We start from the raw sequence: 19,640 nt of genomic DNA, 5'->3' as shown, positions 1-19,640 counted from the left end.
ATGTACCAAGGAGAAGAGTAGTCCTTCCCATTTTCCTCTTAATGTAGGAAAAGCCATATGGGAGTGAAGCCCTTCAGGATTTTTAGTACTTATCAGAAGCCATCATTACAAAGAAATGTGCCATAGCACAGTAGTCAGAATATCACTAGTAACACATTCTGGCAAAGCAAAAACAAATTAAAAACTAAGAGAAATCAAAGGTGGAGAAGTCGAGAATTAAGAGTTATCACAAATGCAGTAGGACCGTACAGAAGTTTTACAAACAGATCAGAGGAAAATTGCATCAAGTATCTGACACAGCAAAAAAAAAAAAAAATCTCTGCTGCTAAAAACACCCAAGATCGCAATGCTACAGAAGAAATTTAACTTGCAATCATACTTTTGAAAAGTAAGAAGTTAACTACGAAGTGAACATTATGCTTTGAAAGGGAGCCAATTAAAACGGAAAAAAATATTTATTCATTTAATAATACGGTTCTTTGTTCCAAGTGCCCAGATGCCACGATCCTGAGAACATCAACACACGGAAACGCCCAGGTCCCGGCACTGCTTCGCACTGGATGTACAGTGACCGCTCTCATAGCCCAGTTACTCTTGGGAGCAAAGTTACTACATACACGTACACACGTTTTCAGGACCGCTGCCCTGGCAAAAATCACCGTACCCCCGTGTGTCGTATGAACTAGCCGATTTATCACGACACACATAGGACCAGCCCAACCTGCCCACCCATCTCCCCCAAGACAGATGTCGAAGGGATGGCAGGCCGCCAGCAGAGCATGGCAGAAGGTGATATTCCCAGCAAACTGTCACACATGCTCAAATATTTCATTTCTAAGGCTGACTGAAGGCTGTGGTTTCCATGCTGTGCGAAATAGGATTTTCACCACGTGACTTTGTGCAGCTCCACTGCTATGAATCCTCACAGAGCTGTTTGATCATTTTGAAATATCTAATACTCATTTATGTGATTGAATCAATAAAAAGTCATCTCTTTTCCATTAAGATGTGCAGCAGATTTACGGATCTATTTCTTTCATTTTGTACTTCAACTACTAACAAATAAATGGAATTGTAAATTTTGAGTAGGAGTTTTCTGACAAAATATTGCACCTGAAACCTTGTTAGTATATCTCAAATTGTTTCTGTCCTTGATGACTAATTTTAAATCCAAGATGGCACATTAACAAGGTATTGAAAAATAAAGATACTTTATTTTTGTTATTAGAAACACACAGATGTCCACTCTTTATGGAAGCCCACGATTATTGAATTTTCACAAAATCCTACCTTTATGCATGCAGAACACCAACTAGAATGGAGTGAGCTTTAGAAAAATGAAGTTCTGCAAGCAGGAGGAATAAACAAGTTGCTCCATAAGCCGCAGGTCTAACGCAGGTTATATTCTTACAGAACAGTGTCCTCTTCCCCCAAAGCCCCTTCTCCCTCCCCTGCACTAACCCAACTCTGCTCCTCCTGGCTCTGCCCATCCCACCTTGCTCTCACAGTGAGCCAAGTCTCATTACACCATGCTGCTTCCATGCTCACCGATTGGTGACCAAGAAGCACCAGAAAACCAAACCTTATCCTTTGGAAATGGGGGCACAAGACAATAATTTGCTTTCCTTTCCTCTCCCCAGCCAAGTTCAAGAAACGCCTAAGGAAATACTGAACTTCATCTCTGCCACTTCTCTTCCTCCATCGAACCACTGCTGCAACTGCTCAATGAGTATGAAAGTTACTCCTGGGAGCAGAGAGATCAACACACCACCTGAATCTCAAGGAGCTCTTTTCCTTTAAAAACCAGCCTAAAGACAACAAAACTTGTATTTGAAAAGCATAACATCTCTAATGGAATTCTTTGCAACTAAGATCTAAATTAATTTACAAAAATCTTTCTTCATCGCCAGTAAAGTTTCTAAACTGTCAACACAGAAGACAAGTTTGATAAAATTTAAACCACAAAAGTGGAATAACCGCAGGAAATAGAGCTCCCTCCCCACCACACCCTGCCAGTATATTTCTATTTAGAAGCTACAATCCTTAAAAAAAAAGATTAATTTCATTTCTGATAGCTGATGAACAAAATTCACCCAAGAATCAAGTCAAAGCTTACATTATGAGTCTCACACAGATTTTTAACTGTATCAAGAAATCAGCTGATAAATTGTGGTACTAGCTGCAACTGTTTACTCATAAAGCTGAATATCCTGCTGTAGTTGGGATTAGCTACCTACCATACTCACCAAGTCCATTCCTTCAGTAAGTTTTCAGGCTACATACGGTAAGCTCCACAGAGCACCTGATGAGCAATAATTAGGTTGATATTTCCCAGTCTTGAAGGGACACCACTGTACTGCATCAGATCTGATACCATTTATTAGTTCACACACTTCATGATTTTATCAAAATCCAGAGACTGGTGTCACTACAAATGCTCACTACCACATTAACATATTTACATCTCCAAGAAAAAAATGCTAAATGTATTAAGAATTATTTAAAATGTAAGGTTATGCATATCTCCAGGCAGACTATAAGTCAAAATATTTGCAAGCCCTGCCTAGTGCTGTCTATATAATCACAATACTGTTTTGCTACTTTGAATACTAAAGCAGATTGTTCTCAGTAAACCATCTATCCATCATTTTGTAGAAACAAACCCCTTATCGCATTCACCTACTATTAGAAGGAACAATGCATTTAAATAAATACCGTAAAAAAGAATGATCAGTGGATCTGCACAGTATGATGAATACAATTACAAATCATTAAGAAATAAAGAAATTGTACCTAATGTACTAGGAATATGATTTAATCTGTTTAAAAAAGAAGAAAGCAAGCCTAAACAATATTAAAACAAGTATCTTAGAAAAACATTATAAGAATTACTCGCAAAATCCTTAGATTACCTTTTGGATCGTCTCAACATGCTGGTAGCAGGCAGAGAGAAATTGGACAGCACTGTCCAAAAGGAGTCAGACATGATCTTTAAAAGCTTTCATTGCTGGGAAAATACAGCACAATCAAGCCACTAGCAATAAATAAGGAACTAAATAATACCAGTGACAGAGCCAATGCAAATTCCCTGTAGACCTTGCAAGCTGTTCCATTAATGTGAGACAGGCAGGCAAGCGTACATATTGCTGCTGTTTCCACTGCCTCCGTTTTCTCCCGGCTCCATCCCTGCTTCCCTCCCTCCACCTTAGGAGGCAGTGCAAAATGAGATATTTATTCCCTTCCTAATATATACACTTTAAAACTGGAGTTTGTTGTATGCACAGCATGCATGCTTTATATACATCTCTCTGTGTTCATCCAATTACAATCAAAAGATTTTCAAGCAAAACCATAACCGGGCTGTTTGCAATCCTGAATAACACAGGGTTTTAAGCTGTGTCTGCAGAGAGAGCACCACTTACTGCCTAGTTGGTGTTTTTCTTTTGAAATGGTGGCCCTTCTGCTTCGTAACTACATGAGGCACATCAGGGGCATTTTGCTTATTTTTTAATTAACCTTCCATCTTTAAACAAATCCCACCTTTTATCTTAAGTAACCCAAATGGGTTTTAAATTTAAAAAAAAAAAAAAAGAAGAAAAAAAGAAAGAAAGCAAGCAAGCTTACAATGCCGCCTAAGATCAGTTTAAAAACAGAAATCCATTCTCCCCCTGAAGTCAGCCGCGCCACATAGACGTCAGTCACAGTAAACACAAACTCCTACGTGGCACCTGGTACCCACAAAACAACTCAACCAGCTGAATTCTGACAACAAAATGCAAGCGGGAATCATGTGTGATGCACATCAGAGGTTTCCCACACATCCCCTCGCACACCAGCCACAAGTTCACTCTTCCCCCTTTGTGCCTGCAGCAGCTCCTTGCCGTGTTTTTGCTTTTTCCAGGGTCTAAACAAAACCTCATTGTAGCGGCCTTTTTTTTTTTTTAATTTCAATATGCAATCTATTTTCTTTCTATTGTGGCTTTTTTAAGCACTTCTGCCAGTAGCAAAGCTAATGACGTTCTCATATTTCAGCCTTCTTGAGTGGCTCTTTATCACAGACATGAGAAAGATGACAATCAACAGCTGGCACTGCCTTCCATGCACAATACAGCCCTTAAAAAGTACACATAAATGTCTGGGAGAAAGAAATCCCAGTGGGCTCCCTTTAGCTTTCCACAGAATCGCATGAAACAATTAGATGGCCTTCATAATTTTCCATTAAATAATGGCACATTTTTAATATATACATTGATCAGGATCTGATTCAGCAAAGCACGCCCTCCCATCTGAGCTTCAAAATAGGGAAATGTGATTTTGCGTGTTGCGGGAACCAAATCTCTGCTCAACACAACCATCTCTTCTAGTGCTTTTAAATATTTGTATCAATTGAATCTAAATCACATTCTGGTTTGATTGCACAAAGTTAATTTAGAGTACAAGCAGACAAAACTCTGCCACTATCTACTACTGATGAGAAAGAATAAACACATTTATATTTTATCCACATAACAACATACACCAATCAAGTGTAGAAACTGAAGAACAGCATTTTAACAGGATATTATGTGACCTTCCAATTCCAATAAGCCCTGGTTTTGAAAAGGTATAAAAATACTCAGATTTACTCTGTCAGCTAAAACATGAATTGAAATTCCTGAGCAATAATGGAGGGGGGAAAAAATGCTCAGTTAACTAACAAAATAAACCCATCACAACAAAAATAAATTCCGGACTGCTTATAGTTAGCAAACAAAATCACAACCAGCTAAACCCCTTAAATTTATATTCATTGTGCTTTTTTTCCAAAAGTGATTGAGAGCTCAGCAGTTGAAGACACATCACTCCTAATGTCACTGTACCCAGCACCAGCCCTTCACATCTCTTACAGGAAAGACACAAAAAGGAGAAGCCATTTTAGGAGAACGTTCTCCATGGGCAGCAGTGACCGACTGCTTTACGTCAGCATTAACCCAGTGAAACCCTGTCCATCCTCCGCTGCTCTTGGGGAACACAGGGCACCCCGAGCAGGACAGGGGGAACGGGATGTTTGCTATCATCTGAAACCATCTTACTACATTATGTGGTTCTGCAGAGCACGTACCCAAGAACTGCAAAAAGCACTTTGGGAATTATATAACACTGGTTCACAAACAGCAGAAATTTCTTTAACGCTTCATATTCCTGCTTTTCAAAATGTGCGTTCCACATGCCAATAGCAAAATTGAATCTTGCAAATCAGTGTCTGCAAAGCACTCATTTTGGGATGTCCCCAGACGTTAACTACAGAGAAGTTCAGAGTACCCAAAAAAAATGTGAAGACACCATACTTGGAGATGCCGTGTTTTTGCCAGAAAAACAGAACACCACAATGAAACCGTCAAACATCTCTTAAAAATGTCATGTCTTAAAATACAACAGCGTCAACATTTGCAGAATTCATTTTAGTTGTAACCAATGTATGAAGCATAAGGATTTTCTCACATCTACAATGACAAATGAAATCCTTCTAAGGAACTATACTACTGTCTCTGCATGATAAGCAAAATATTTTGCAAAATTGGGACTAGAAAATCCTCAGTAGTTCAAAAAATATAGCCTTCTGTATGTCAGAAAGCATGTCAAGAAAAATAGCACACTCACAATTAGGTTACAAGATGAGTTTTCTATTTTATTTAACTCATAAATACATTGATATGTCTTTGTGAATTCCCAATCCTGAGCTATTCCAAACCTGAAGAAATCTCTTTCCTTATAAAATTCTTCCACTCGCCTTTCAGGATATTCATTCTCCATCAATCTCCCTAACGCACCTTCTCCACTTCATGCCCAACTTCTCCTCAGAGAAGATCGCCTGCAGAACTTTTCAGCAGCTCCTGTGATGATGGAGTATTTCTTTGCCAGGGCCCTCTTAATGACCCCGCATCCACTGGACAGTTATAAATAGCCAATGTCAAGGACTTCCCCAATTTTTCATCTTTACCATTACCAAAGTAGGACATTAATTAAGCCTGACATTAAATGAGAACGCAATTAGGCAAACAATCCACACAAAACTCCTTACTTTCTGGACTTCTTTCATAGCAGCTACATTTATCATTAAATAAATTCACTTGGTATAAGACCATCTTCTTTTAAATAAAACCTGTCATTTTAAAAGTGAGCCAAACTCCTTGTAAAGTTTGAAGTGGTACCAAGACGATCATTAAGGTCACTTTGAAAAAGAATATCCCGGAGGTCAAAACTCTTGTGACTGACTACATTTTAAGTTAACTATGTATCAATAAAAGTTCCCACAAAATATTATTGGCTATATTTTTTCAATATTTCAACCAGGATGAAACTTGTAGTAGTCCAGTAGTTTTCAAATGAAGATAATTTTCGTGTGTCACATTATGGTAAAGGCAAATTTATAATGGAAACCAGCTGAAACACTAATTGGGAAAAAAACCCTATCTCTTCCTAATTACTCAATTATTTTAATAGTTAAATTGTATTGTCTCACATAAATACCTGATACTTTCAGACCTAACTTTTTTTAATAGCCTTAAACCCACAAATTCCTCACTAGATATATCCAGAAATTAAAACCATTTTACTAGCAAAACTAAATTGTTTGGAGGAGTCACAGAACAGAAAATACATTCCTTCTCTATAAAGGGAATATCAATTTTATTTTAAACTTAAATGGCATCCCAACAAGCACAGAAAATTATTCTCCTATATGTAAGTTAACGCAGATGAACTGAAGAGATATCTGCTCTGTATCACTAAGAATATAGTTAAAACGGAGTAACATGTAAAAGCTCCAGCAGAAAACTTTGGTCTTTCAATACAAAGAAAGAAAAAAAGTTCTTCCTATATGCTTCGGAAAAAAGGAGGGTTCCTTTAAAAAAAAAAATTACATGGAAGATGTGTGTTGAGCTATTTGGGGCATCATTATTATTTGAACAGTGACGTACGCAAATGAAGAACAGACTGCCTTTGAGCAGACTGCAATCTTGAGACATGTAAGTAACAGTCTGACAGAAAACATTAAGTTGAATATATCTTTATGGTTCATTTTGCTAGGTCATACAATCTTAGATTTCTTCGGGTTTTGGCAGAAGTCACCCCAGCTCCAGAAATCACCGAGCCCCTGCAGAACTAAAGAGCCACACTCTGCTGCTACAGTGGTTCGAGCAGATTTCAGTTGCTACCTCTGTATAAAAGGGCTCCCAAAGACACAATTTATCTGAGATTAAAGTAAGAACTGATGGCCAGGTTTTCTGGGGGTGAAGAACAACCGAACTTCCCTCTGGTGTGCATTTCCTATGCAGGGAACATCCTAGTGACTGCACTAGTTAATGATTCAAAGGATCAGAAACATGCACTGAACTGAGGCAGAACCAGCTATTGGGCACTGTACATTCATATACCTGAATAAAAGCTGCCAACTTCTCATGTAACTTTAATCTGGCACAGTTACTGAGTTAACAGGGGTTGCCATCATAGCAGATAGCCTGAAATGCTATCTAATTTACTACAGTAGCACTGCACAGCTTAAGCGTAAGCAACTGCTCTGATTTCACAGTCCTAAAACAATTCTTACAAAATTGTACTCACTTAGATAGAGAATGTCTATCATCACAGCTCTATCATCACGATTAGTATTTTCTAAATGAAAACACTACCAAATAGTGATAAGAAGCAAGCACTGCTAAAACACAGTTTATCATGCCCCAAATCCTATGAATATTTAATGAGAAAGATTATTTCTTTACATTTCTATTTACAAAAATATCACTTATTAGTATGCTAATATTCCATACAAACTATACTTTCAAAAATAACACTAGTAAGATGTTTGGCAACTTCAATATAACATAAACTTAACATTATTTCAAGCTCACAAAATTGGTGATTGGACTCAGATGCCATGGAAAGGTCAATTATCCTCTTTAAATAAGTTATTAGAACTCGCATTCTTTCCCTAGCCCTGTCTTCTTCATGTGTGATTCAAATGTCAGTTGTCTGATTTAATCAAATGTAATCTCAGTATGTGATTCAAACGTCATAAAAAATGAGATGTGTTATTTGAAAAATAACAATACCGAACATCAGTTCTGAAAAATCTCACTTCACATTTATGCAGAAATTTTCTAATATTTTATTCAAAATGTTCTCAAAGACACCCAGTACCATTAGCGAGGAACCCAGCATCACAGAGTGCTGCTATAACCTCGACATGCTCATCCAAAGATTTTCCCTCCTCTTCCCCAGCCAAAATTTATCCAAAGGAAAACATAGATCGAGCCTCCTGTTGCCACCATAGCATTTCTTCATCTTTATCATTTATTATTTATAATGATGCACTTAAAACTTTCTTTCTAACCTGTAGTACAGTGTTAATGAATGCACAGTGAAAACAGGAAGATATCTTAATCTCTTCTGCCACTCCAACCTGCATCAGCCTCTCCACGAAAAAGTAGAGCACTTCATTGGCTTCAGTTCTTCGCAGAATTCTTCCACCTTTGGCTCCCTGCGTAACAAGACTGGGCTACTGCTAAATTCTCCCGTAACAAGGTTTTTGTATATATCCCAAAGAAGAGTAACGCATAGTTCTTGACAGATGTTGTCCATAACCCATTCCAACAAGACTGCTGCAGCAAAGCAGCTATGAAAGAGCGGGTATTTCTGTTTTCCAGTGAAACTATCACGCAGAGCTTAAAGAACAAATTAAGAGAAAAAGCAGCAGTGAAAACAGCTGGAACACTTTGTGTCTTCACAGGGATTGAGGACTGCAGAAGAACTACCAATGGCTGGTTAAAACTAAACCAAGACAACGCACAGGTAATTCAGGTAAAATGAACTAAGCAAAGAGAGGGAACAGAGCTGTATTTAAGTGAGTGAATTAGAGGGCTTTTTGTTACTCAGCTCACAACTACTACCTCACAAAAGCAAAAAGGGCTCCCCTCAGCTATACAGGACCCCAACCTTCCAACACCCATCTCATGGCAGCAACCGGTACAGACATCGGGCCAAGGATCAACATGGTGCCTCGGGGCTACACGCGGTACCCAGCTGGCAGGGTGCTTTCACCAGAAGACCAAGCCCGAACTCCAAAAGGACCTCTGGCATCTGATTTGGTTCTAGGTATAATTCAGGCTGTTTGCTCCAACCTGAATCTCCAGTGCAGGACCTGCCACCCCACAGCTTGTTTCTTGGTTAACACACTGAGGCTCAGCTGAAACATTAAGGGTATTGTAACAGCCCTTGCATTTACCACAGCTTTCCTGAGACAAAAAGCTTATTTTGTAGGATGTTGGCTAAGAAGAGTTATTCTGGGAGCAAGGGGAAATGCTAATGTAATGAACAGACTAAGAGGATGAATTTTACATTTTCAACATAAATTCTTAATGAAGTTAGAGCATGGGATAAGAATAGACTTTACAAAATAAGCCATGGTACAGAAGAGACATGAGAAATCAAAACCATGCTTGGGAAACATCATGACTGCTGGCATACCAAAAAAAAAAAAAAAAGGATAAAAAGTTCATCCAGTTTTAGGCAGAATTACATCCTAATTTGGCCATGAATTTTCAAGAGAAATTGGTCCCTATTTTAGTTATTCCTTTGGAATAATATGAATCTTCACAGCAAAAGCTTAGCTTTTCATCTTAAAGTCTGGGAAAGGCGTGATAACATATCATCAACCAGCAGGCAAACCAACTACTCAAGGTTGTGAGTCTCAGAAAAATCGAGAATGTACAAGACAGAATGAACATGAGAACAAGCCCAGAACACTGATTTTTATATAACTACAGATTGATACATCTCCATAAACTGTTTCACAGTAATTCTAGGAAACCTACAAAGGTAATGCATTACACAAGTTATGTTTCCTAAAACATACATAATATTTAGAAGGTCTTCTAATGAAGATATTTATTTTATATATGACTTCTAATACCTATGTCCACCTATATATAAGTAGGGACATACCTGTTAGAGGTCTGGAACACAGAAGCATATTTAATAAATTAAGATAAATTTGCCCAAACTGAATTCTCTGCTTTGAAATAAAGTACAGAATAGACAGATACGCAACTCAATGATTTCTGCGGTTTCCAGAGAAAAATTCATTTTAAAATACTAAAAACAAAATTTAAAAAGTTTGCAATGTTAAATCTCACTACACTCCACTGTAACACATTAAAAATGGCACAGATAAATCTAATATAGCTAGAAACAAAACCATAACAGAATTGCTCCTTTTTTAAATAAATATGACTTACATAGACTACCTCACCAACAACCTTTTAGACCATCTCATATATAAAGAAAAAAGAAAATGTTGATAAATGGGAATGTTCATCTTATGCTTACTTTACTTTCTTTTCTTCCAAATTTTGATTAGCAGATCTAGCATTATACAGATTTTATAGATTAGGAGAAGAAAAAAAAAATCAAAATTTAGAGCAAAATTTATGCAATTTTTTAACATTTTCTGACAAAACCAAATTTAGGTTTCCACAATACCTATAAAAATGCAACTAGTAATAAAAGAAAATAATATTTCCAGCTTGTCAAATTGTTTGGTACAACACACAAACTACTAAACACATAAGCCGAGCCCGCATAGATCATGCATGCAAATGAACACCACCTGCTTGTCCAAAGAAGGTATTTTCTGCAGAGAAAATGACTTGCAAAATTCATAAAGTACTTTTCACTTACAACAACATTATGTAAAAAACAGACTGTGGCGTTCTGTGGTGTAGTCTGCAGCTGCCCTTATTTTTAGTAAGAAGGGGAAAATTGCAGAAGCGACAGGTCAGAGTTTTATGATCCATCTTGATATCAGAGGAGGCTGCGCACACTAAGCCATGGGGTGCAGGCTGGAACATGTCCCCATGGGCTGTTCCTCTATGTCAAAGATGAATGAAGCTGTAATCAACTCCATTTTGTTCAAATTAATTGCAAGATCTCTGCGAGGGCAATGCAGACACTCGTAACTTAAAGGAACACTTCTGGTCAATATTTGTGTGTTGATTCACTTGGAAAATCAGACGTTTAACAATTTTTCGAATCTTCCAGTTTCTCGGAAGCAGAATGGACAAACATTTGGATTAAAATGAAGTGAGGAGGAAAGCTGAGAGGGATTTTTACTAGATTTCTTTTGGTTGAACTTTTTTGCCCTAAAAATTTGCTGAGAATTATCGCTTGACCTGTTCTGTTGTTATTTTAAATTTCTCATCTATTGACAAATAAATCTGAGAATCACAGGAACAAAAATAGGAACAACATAATAGCACACCAAAAAAAAATCATATTCACCTCCTCAGGCAAGCTATAGCCCAAACATACATTATCACTTCTCCTTGTGCAGCAGGTCTTCTAATAGAATCAAAAGTATTACTTCCATAACTTTTTTTTTTTAGTGTTTATATAAATAAATGCCTATCTCAGCCCAGAGATGTGACAGCATGACTCTCATCGCACAGCAAGTCTTTCCCAGATGGCTGGATCAATAACATCCCTGCTCTAAAGACCTGAAGGTCTAAAGAAAGGAAAGGACGGGGAGGACAGGAAGGAAAACAAAAGCGCATAGAGCTCTTTCACCACAGCAAAGATTATGGTTTGAAGATTTTATTTTAGAACATTAATAATTCATAATGACAGTGTAATGTAAACTAGGTTAGAAGATTATGCTCTCAAGTACCACACAAGGGATTGAATGACAGAATAATAACCACTAGCCAAAGTAGCAAAATTTTAGGAGATAAACGGAGGGAAGAGAGAACTTGGAGGACTAGAACAAGCATATTTGAGATGAACAAACAAAAACAGGAATAGAGACACTGAAGAAAAGGGGAGTAGGGATGCAGTCCATAGAAAAGAGAGCATGAAAGGATACGTTATAGAAGATGAAGCTCTGCTGCAAGCCTTCTGGCATCATACAGTTTGAATATTCAAACAAGAGCTTAAATTTGAGACAAAAGTTCAACATGGCTCAGGATAGCGAGAGACAGCCGAATTGGGATATAATTTTAAAAACTGGTGCAATGCTACCCTGAAATCTTCTTTCCTTCTTTACCTTCTAAACTTTCCTTAAGCTTTCAGGTTAATATTGATCCGCTAAATGGTTTATCTATCTAAATTAGAAAATGCAACTCATGCCTTCAAACAGTAATTTTTTAAGAAAATAGATCTGAAAGGAATCTCCTGCTCATGGGCAGGAATAGTCCCGTGCTAATGCAAGCAGCTGTATCACATAATCTCTGTTTCTCTCCAGCTCAAGTCCGTTAAGTTGACACTAGGTACTTGCTATTAGTACATCTCTACTATTAGCACCTCAGTGCGGGATGTTAACGGGCCTGTTTGCACACTCACTGATTTTCCATGTCAAAACTAAAAATAGCACCTGATTGCCTCATAGTACAATTAAAAACAAATTTTGGAAGATGCATGTGATTGTCTATCAACAATAATAAACACATGACTGCCTGGTTAAGAATATAGATTTCTTTCTCAGAATGATTCCCTTGCCAGGAATCTTTCAGTGCAGGGGTTGTTTCTGTATCTGTATTCAAGATCAAAAGGTGTTTGAGGGAAATACAATGTGGAAAGAAGAATTTCCTACAGAACTGAGCACACCACTGTCGTTTGAGGAAATCACTGTTATTTGAGGATGACAGAAAAAGAAAAGCTTCAATATTTACTACAGTCTCTTCGGAGCTTTTAATTCCTCACTACAAGTTGCTAGCTCGTCCCAACCACCCCAAACTCTTTGGACAGTGCAGGGGTAGTAAATGAGTCAGTCAGCGTACGAGCAGATCACAGCTTTCAAACACAATTATATAGAAAAACCAGTTACGAACTACTTGGTTTATAGGTGAAATGGCTAGCAAACATTAAAGCCCTCCAATTTCTGAAGTCACAAGTACACATTGCTCCCGGGAGCCTCCGATTTCCCAGGTCAAACCACCATGTTATGCTTTACAAGTGGTCCCGCGGAGGGCAGCCAAACGGTGAGCCTGGAACGAGACAAGAATTCACACCTCCAGCTCCAAACCCCAGGGTTTAACTCTTCTGCTACTGCAGCTCCAGGCAGGACGCAGGGATTTTAGCATTTACATAATGCCTGCACATGAAAAAATTATACCATTCAGGCCACCATGCCACAATATTTCCAACCACATGGCAAGCAAACGGCCAGTTTCCGATCAGCGTTAAGACAGACAAAAAGTTATCACCAATATGTGCCTCCCTTGTAGCCTCCATCTCCTAGACGGGAAAAACTATTCCCAAGAATAATAACTAGTACAAAAGAAAAGGAATAAAGAGAAAAATTTCCATTAAAAAGGAAAGGAATTCTGGGAAACTCATTCATTCATTCAATGTGAGATGTAGATTGCAATTCAGTTGCCAAAAGATTACCTACTCAAAATTCACCATTTCACATCATGCATAATGATATATTCACAAAGTTGTTCTGTTACTCATTATTCCTGAATTGCTTATCTACATTGCTTCCAAAAGTGACATTATACTGTCTTGCAGTCAACTCTGACCAATTATTTAGCACATTTAAGAAAGCAGAACCTGTACCAATTCAAGCGCTAAACCAGGATATCCCTTGCTGCAAAAACAGAACAATTTCCAAATGTCATTCAAGCTGAATATAGTCCTCTTCATTAATCTGCTGACATTTGTCAAATAGGAAATTCTAACTAAAATAAACTCTTAAAACCTCTATCAAGTGACTTTAAACTAAAAGGAAATTTAAGTACAAATAGGAAACTATCACAAACTCTTGACAAGCCTTGAGGCATTTCAAAATAAAAAATATGAAGAACCTCATCAAGTTTGAATTCTGAAATGTTTTTTATCTTCCCTAAAAATATGCAACTTCTGCTGTTTACAGGTGCTGCCCTGCTGTTGTAAAATATATGTAGTCTTCAAAACCCAAAACACAGGTGATTTGGAGCAGCACATGCCAAGAATATATCCTTATCCTAGAGAAGGGATTTCTGCACCTGCCTTGAAGTAGAAGGACTGGAATGACAAGATGCTCATCAGGATGGACCAGCAATCCCGATACATAAGAAAAAGAACTGAAGTCTAAGAGGACACCCCACTCAAACAAGGCAGGTGTTACCATCCCCAGCCCTTGGTGAAGGTGAGCTGACCACCACCCTGAATGCCCACAAGCCCATCTATTTGCTGCAACAGAGCAGACTCGCTGCACGCCGAACCCCACTCATACATCCAAACAAGCCATAGCTCTAAATATAGGTCTCCCCTCATCCACTGCAACAGCTTATACGAAAAAGGCTTTAAATAAAGGCAGGCAACCCTCCCAGTACATTTGCTGAACGCCTATGTATAATATATTCTTGTTACTTATCACAGTTATTGATTAAATGCCTGTTTCCTAGAATAGGCTTTTTATGTAAATAAATATATTCTTAAATTATATCACAGATGTCCATAAAATCCTAATTATATAAAACTCATAACACTGTAATTACACACTGATCAAGTAATTATGTACTGTGCTCAAACACTGAGTATTTTGGAGCAACATTAGTTTTCCCACTTTGTTTTCCTTAAGACAGCAAGGATCTGACCACCATCACATTCAGAAATGGTGACCAGATTTTGTACAGGCTAGGAAAAAAAAAATCTGTGAAACTATTCTGCAAAGCTATAAAAAAAATTAATAGCTATTATCAATAGATTTTATTAAGGCTAGAACCTCCAAGGAAAAACATTCCTATAAAAATAATCTCTACCATATATCCCTGTAAGAACATGTTCCACAACTGGCATGAATTCAGGAAATCAAAATAGCATGAGAAAATACCCCTTGAATAATCCAGCTGAACCCAATTCTTCCCTCGATTTGTTGGGATAAAGCACATTTCCACCGAGCATCTGCAGCACCCAGAGATGCCAGAATACAACACCTGAATGCTTTCATCCTTGTTACCACAAACAAATTAATCTGTTTCTAGAATTATTGAAACTAGTGTGTATCTGGCTGAGGTTGTTACAGAGAGCGTAAGGTTTTTTGAGATGGAGGAAAATGCATGTTCCTTTTATCTCAAGGCCCATCAATTCCAAGTTAGAAAATTAATTCATGACATCTTTTAAGCAACTTGATATCAAGAAATGCTGTAAATCCATATTTTGATTAAAGGACAAATATGGGTGTACAAAGACTTGCCAACTCATAAAGAGGACCAGCTGTGAAACACGGCCTCATTTTCTTCTTCAGTAATTTGACTTCCCTGCTACCCCCAGAAGAGTGCAAGCCAGATCCCAAATATGAGACACAATACTTCAGTTTAATTTTGGACATCATTCTCTTTTCTTCCTAAAGATACATGACCTTAATTCCAACCCACGGTTGCATCAACTATAGCAATCTTATTTCACCTGTTATCAATTTATTTTTATCATAATCATGCCACTTCACATTTCCTTTTACTCTTTTGAAAGGGTCGCATTCTTTTCAATTGTTCAAAGGTTATGTATAGAATATTTTCATTCTTAATTAGATTAATTCTTTCAGAAGCCAGGAACTTCCATCCTATCTGACTTGACGTCGGACACACCAACAGTTGTTCATCCATCCATATAAAAATATCAATACCACCTATAGGCAAGAAGGGAAAAACTATACAGATCCTTGCAAATGCAATATACCAAAGGTAAAAAGTGAGAAACATTTAACATTAAGGCATAATTTTTTCTAGTTACATTTTCCACCAGTTCCAAGTATCACTTGTATAGCCATGGAAATGAACCATTGCCTGGCTAACCTGAGGGTGTTAAGCTGAGCAGATCAATGAGAGCAGTAAGTTGCCAAGAAGAACCTTTGCACTAAGCAAGCCGGAATGACTATCACTGGTACCGTAACCAAGTAAACAAAACTACAACAAAGACAGACAGGATAAAACAGGATCAAGAGCTGCACAGGTGAAAGCAACAAGGACAAAAATAAAAAGTTATTATAGTAGACCTAAGCTCTTACACAGAGCCATGTATCTGTGAATCATCAACCATTCAGGATTTAGAGAACAGATGGCTGGAAGGTTCCCATATGTGAAAAATATTATTGTCAAGGAAAGGCCATAGTAACAGTGGAATATAACTTGACACTAAGACTTTTATATGAACTTAAAGAGAAAATTATTCACTGACCCATGTAAAAAGCCTGAAGATTGAAGGATTCTCAGAGGAAAAAAAACCAGTAAGTACCAAAAAGGCTTTTGAAAATAATGAATAATCATTAGATCTCCTCTCCAAAAAGAATGGTTTTCAATTGCTTTAACAATAATCTAATTTTGATACTTAATTGCTACTTACCGGTCTGTTAATTAGCCTCAATGCTAAACAGCATTTAATTGCATTTAATAACCTTTGTTGTAAAGGAACATTACCTAATACCAGCCTTTAAATAACAAAAATTCATTTAAAATTATATTGATGACAATGACATTAAAATGTTAGGAGACTGCTCTTTAGTCACTGCCCTTCACTTCACTGCAAGCGCTTGCAAAACGAGCACACCTTATTAAGGATTTTCACCAAGTGCTGCCCACCGTGCAGGGAAAGCAGCAGGCACAGTTAAGTACAGACACGTGCAAGATCCCTTTCCTTTGCTGACAACCTGATTTCCACCCAACAGATGTAAAATAGGTTACTCTCCATTAGAGGGACAGATGCCTAAAATAGCTCAACTTCACATTTTCTGGTTACTCCTACCAGAGCTGGCCAGCAAGAGCAATCTCCCTCTGAAATAACAGTCTAGATTCAGGGGCTATTGCATTACCACCTGATGAGTAACTGAAATTTGACCAGCTACATCCACACTGCAGCATGTGAACTTCAAAACCAGCCCTCTGACAGCTCTGCTGGCTCAAGTTTTAAGTAGGTACCACCGAGCTCCGATTTCATAACTGTGTTAGCCTTTGTCTGTGACTAGCTCACTAGGTGAAGTTTCTTCTTAGCGAAGAAGCTGAAGGTTTCCACTGGGGCTGCTGATGGCCATACATGTTCCATAGTAGCACATAGTGGAGGAACAGCTAATCCTGAAGGAGAATACATCAGCCAAGCTCTTAAACACTTTAATACAAACCAAGCTGGTTTGAACATTTTTTCCCCCTGTTTACAAATGCTTGTACCCCCTATTTAAGCCTGCTAACAACAGGCTTGATTTTACTTGTTAACCTTTGCAGACCCCATGTTTGGACACAGAGCCGTCAGCCTGCTGGCCTCTGTAAGAAACCAGCGTGGATTTACAGTGAAGAAAACAGAGCCCAGTATGTTAGCACAGACCCACTACTCTAGGCAGGGCTTTTTAGGGATCCCACTCCAGGCTGTTTTATTTTTAAGTTGGTTTTCTTGACATCAACGATGGCCATGAGGGTTCCTTTGCTGCACGGTACAAGTTGCACGTGCACTAGGAAGCTAGCTCAAGGTACAACCAGGGATTTGCATGCACACACAGGTGGACAGGTTTCCACTCCTTAATTCATTTTATCTTCTTCCTTACAAACGGCCTTAAACTACACATGAACTAGAAAAATTTGTACCAACAAGCAACATCAGCCTGAACCTGGCTGTAAGTAAATTACAACTACGAGGCTGTTCCATTCTGTTAGAAATTATTCTCTTAAACTATAAAGCTGGTAAGTTCATAAATGGTTACACCAACAGCAAACTGTTAGAAATTCCTAGTTGATACCTCTTCTTACCTCCACTGAAAAGGATGGCTGTAGCATGGACTAGACGGATTGCTCTGGGGTTTTGAGTTCAGGTAAAATACTAGAGGAGAAGTAACAAGTGCACAGTCAGCACTAAATGGGAATTTAAGGTGCTGCAGACCTGGAGCAGATGTAGGAGAGAACATGTGCTGATGACCGTCACTTCCTCGGCAGTGGGAGTACAAAGGAGAGGAGATTCTGACGAGGTACCACAGTAGAAAAAAAATAAATCATGGTCAATATTACATCTTCTGTTTCCATAAAGAAAAAAAAAAGACTTCCAAACACAAGATATATCTTCTTAATAAATGCAATAACCTAAGTGGTCAAAAGTCATCCTTTTGATTATTATCCAAACCAAAATGTATTTGTCAGTCAATATTTTTTCATCATTATTTTTCCACTATGAAAATCTTCCAATCTGGAATTATCCAAATTCTTTTTTTTTTTTTTGTAGTGATTCCCAGGCTGTCTGGAATATACACCACTGTCAATCCTTAATGTAAAACTTTTAATGGAGAAAAATTAACAAAGTTGATAATGGCACCAGTAACAGACACAGACCATTAGTATCACAGCCTCCATAGATTACAATTTGGGAGCCATGGTTCCACACCACGACTGTGGCAAGAATAGAAATAGGCAACTGTGAAAACATGAATTATACAAACCGTTAACTAGAAAACAACATTTAGCACCGGCAGGGTTTTACAACGAAAACTAATTAAGCCTGAAAGCAGCACTGCAAAATGGCTTTATTGTAATTTTAGCAGTGGGGAAACTGAGGCACAAAGCAGTTAAGTGACTCGTCCACAGCACATCCATGGCAGCATCAGGATTACAGCTGAGGACATCGATTCCCAGCTCTGTGCTCAGTTCTGTAAACTATACTGCTTTTGCAGGGTTAGCAGCCAACACATTCGTATACACAGGGAGCACAGAAAATTTTTCAAATCAGCAGCTTTCCAAAAAAGCTACAAACAGACTTCTACGTAAACATATAAAAGAGGTTCTAACACCTACTTTATTGAACTATACACGATGAGATGTCCTTCACTAGAAATAAAGTAAAAGTTAACTTACAAATATTGGTATTATGAAGTGTGCTTATGTGTTAGAATACAAACTAGTGCCACCGTATTTTTACAACTACAACATTGATTTTGATTGAGGGATGAAAAAAGTTTCTATTTACCATATTTAAGCATAAAAGTGAACAAAAGGGAAATCTGGGGCATGCTTCAGTTTTGTTTAGTATTCAGACATTTTACATTGAAAGTCCTGCAGTCAAGCATATTTGTGAATGTTCCTTGCTTTAAATTTCCTAATGAATCCAAATACTTATCAGTAAGTAACCTTTACAGATTGGAAATCCTCCCCACTAGCAATCTCTGCTTAAACAGCTGATGAGCTTTACAGTCCGCAGACAGAAAAGGTTAAGCCTGCCTCTTACTCTGCTCCTCCCTTCACGGACTATGGAGAGATTCATTTAACCTCCTCTACTTACAGTATTAAATATACAATTTCCTTAATTTTCACTAATAGAAATAATAAATATAATTATGGACATCATAAATAGCAGTTTTCATTAGTAGATTTCGAAGCATTAAAAAGGAATTGCTTCTTTAAATTTCATTTGTAGAAATACATGTGGCAATGTAAATAAAGATTTTTTTGCTTTGAATCTAAAAGTTTTCAATAGCATTCTTAATTTTAAAAGATAATAAAGGTAGCAAAGGTTTCTGGAGATTTGAGCCCTGTGACAGCTTCCTGGCAGGTTATTAAAGGTATTTTTTAAATCTGAAGGATGGTCAAACTAGAAAGACAGAGTTACAAACATTCAGTTTTACTGCACTGATTCATGCTTGGTACAAAACCTAACCA

General features: G+C 37.8%; 1 protein-coding gene across 6 annotated transcripts in view; it reads right to left on the bottom strand.

Annotated features, from left to right (window-relative positions):
• MAST2 (microtubule associated serine/threonine kinase 2) overlaps nt 1-19,640 on the bottom strand; it is a 197,758-nt gene that overhangs the window by 87,227 nt on the left and 90,891 nt on the right. The window contains exon 5 of one of the 6 annotated variants that reach the window (XM_054834056.1): nt 17,748-17,954. The exons of 4 other annotated variants lie outside the window; for them this stretch is intronic. In XM_054834056.1, coding sequence (XP_054690031.1) covers nt 17,748-17,954 — 207 coding nt within the window. Of the gene's footprint in view, nt 1-2,912; nt 2,948-17,747; nt 17,955-19,640 lie in introns of those variants that run through there. One more of the 6 variants, XM_054834054.1, reaches the window with a different exon arrangement.

This window comes from Grus americana, chromosome 8 (assembly GCF_028858705.1).
Source record: "Grus americana isolate bGruAme1 chromosome 8, bGruAme1.mat, whole genome shotgun sequence".
Lineage (NCBI taxonomy): Eukaryota > Metazoa > Chordata > Aves > Gruiformes > Gruidae > Grus > Grus americana.
This window is presented reverse-complemented; position numbering and strand designations above follow the sequence as displayed.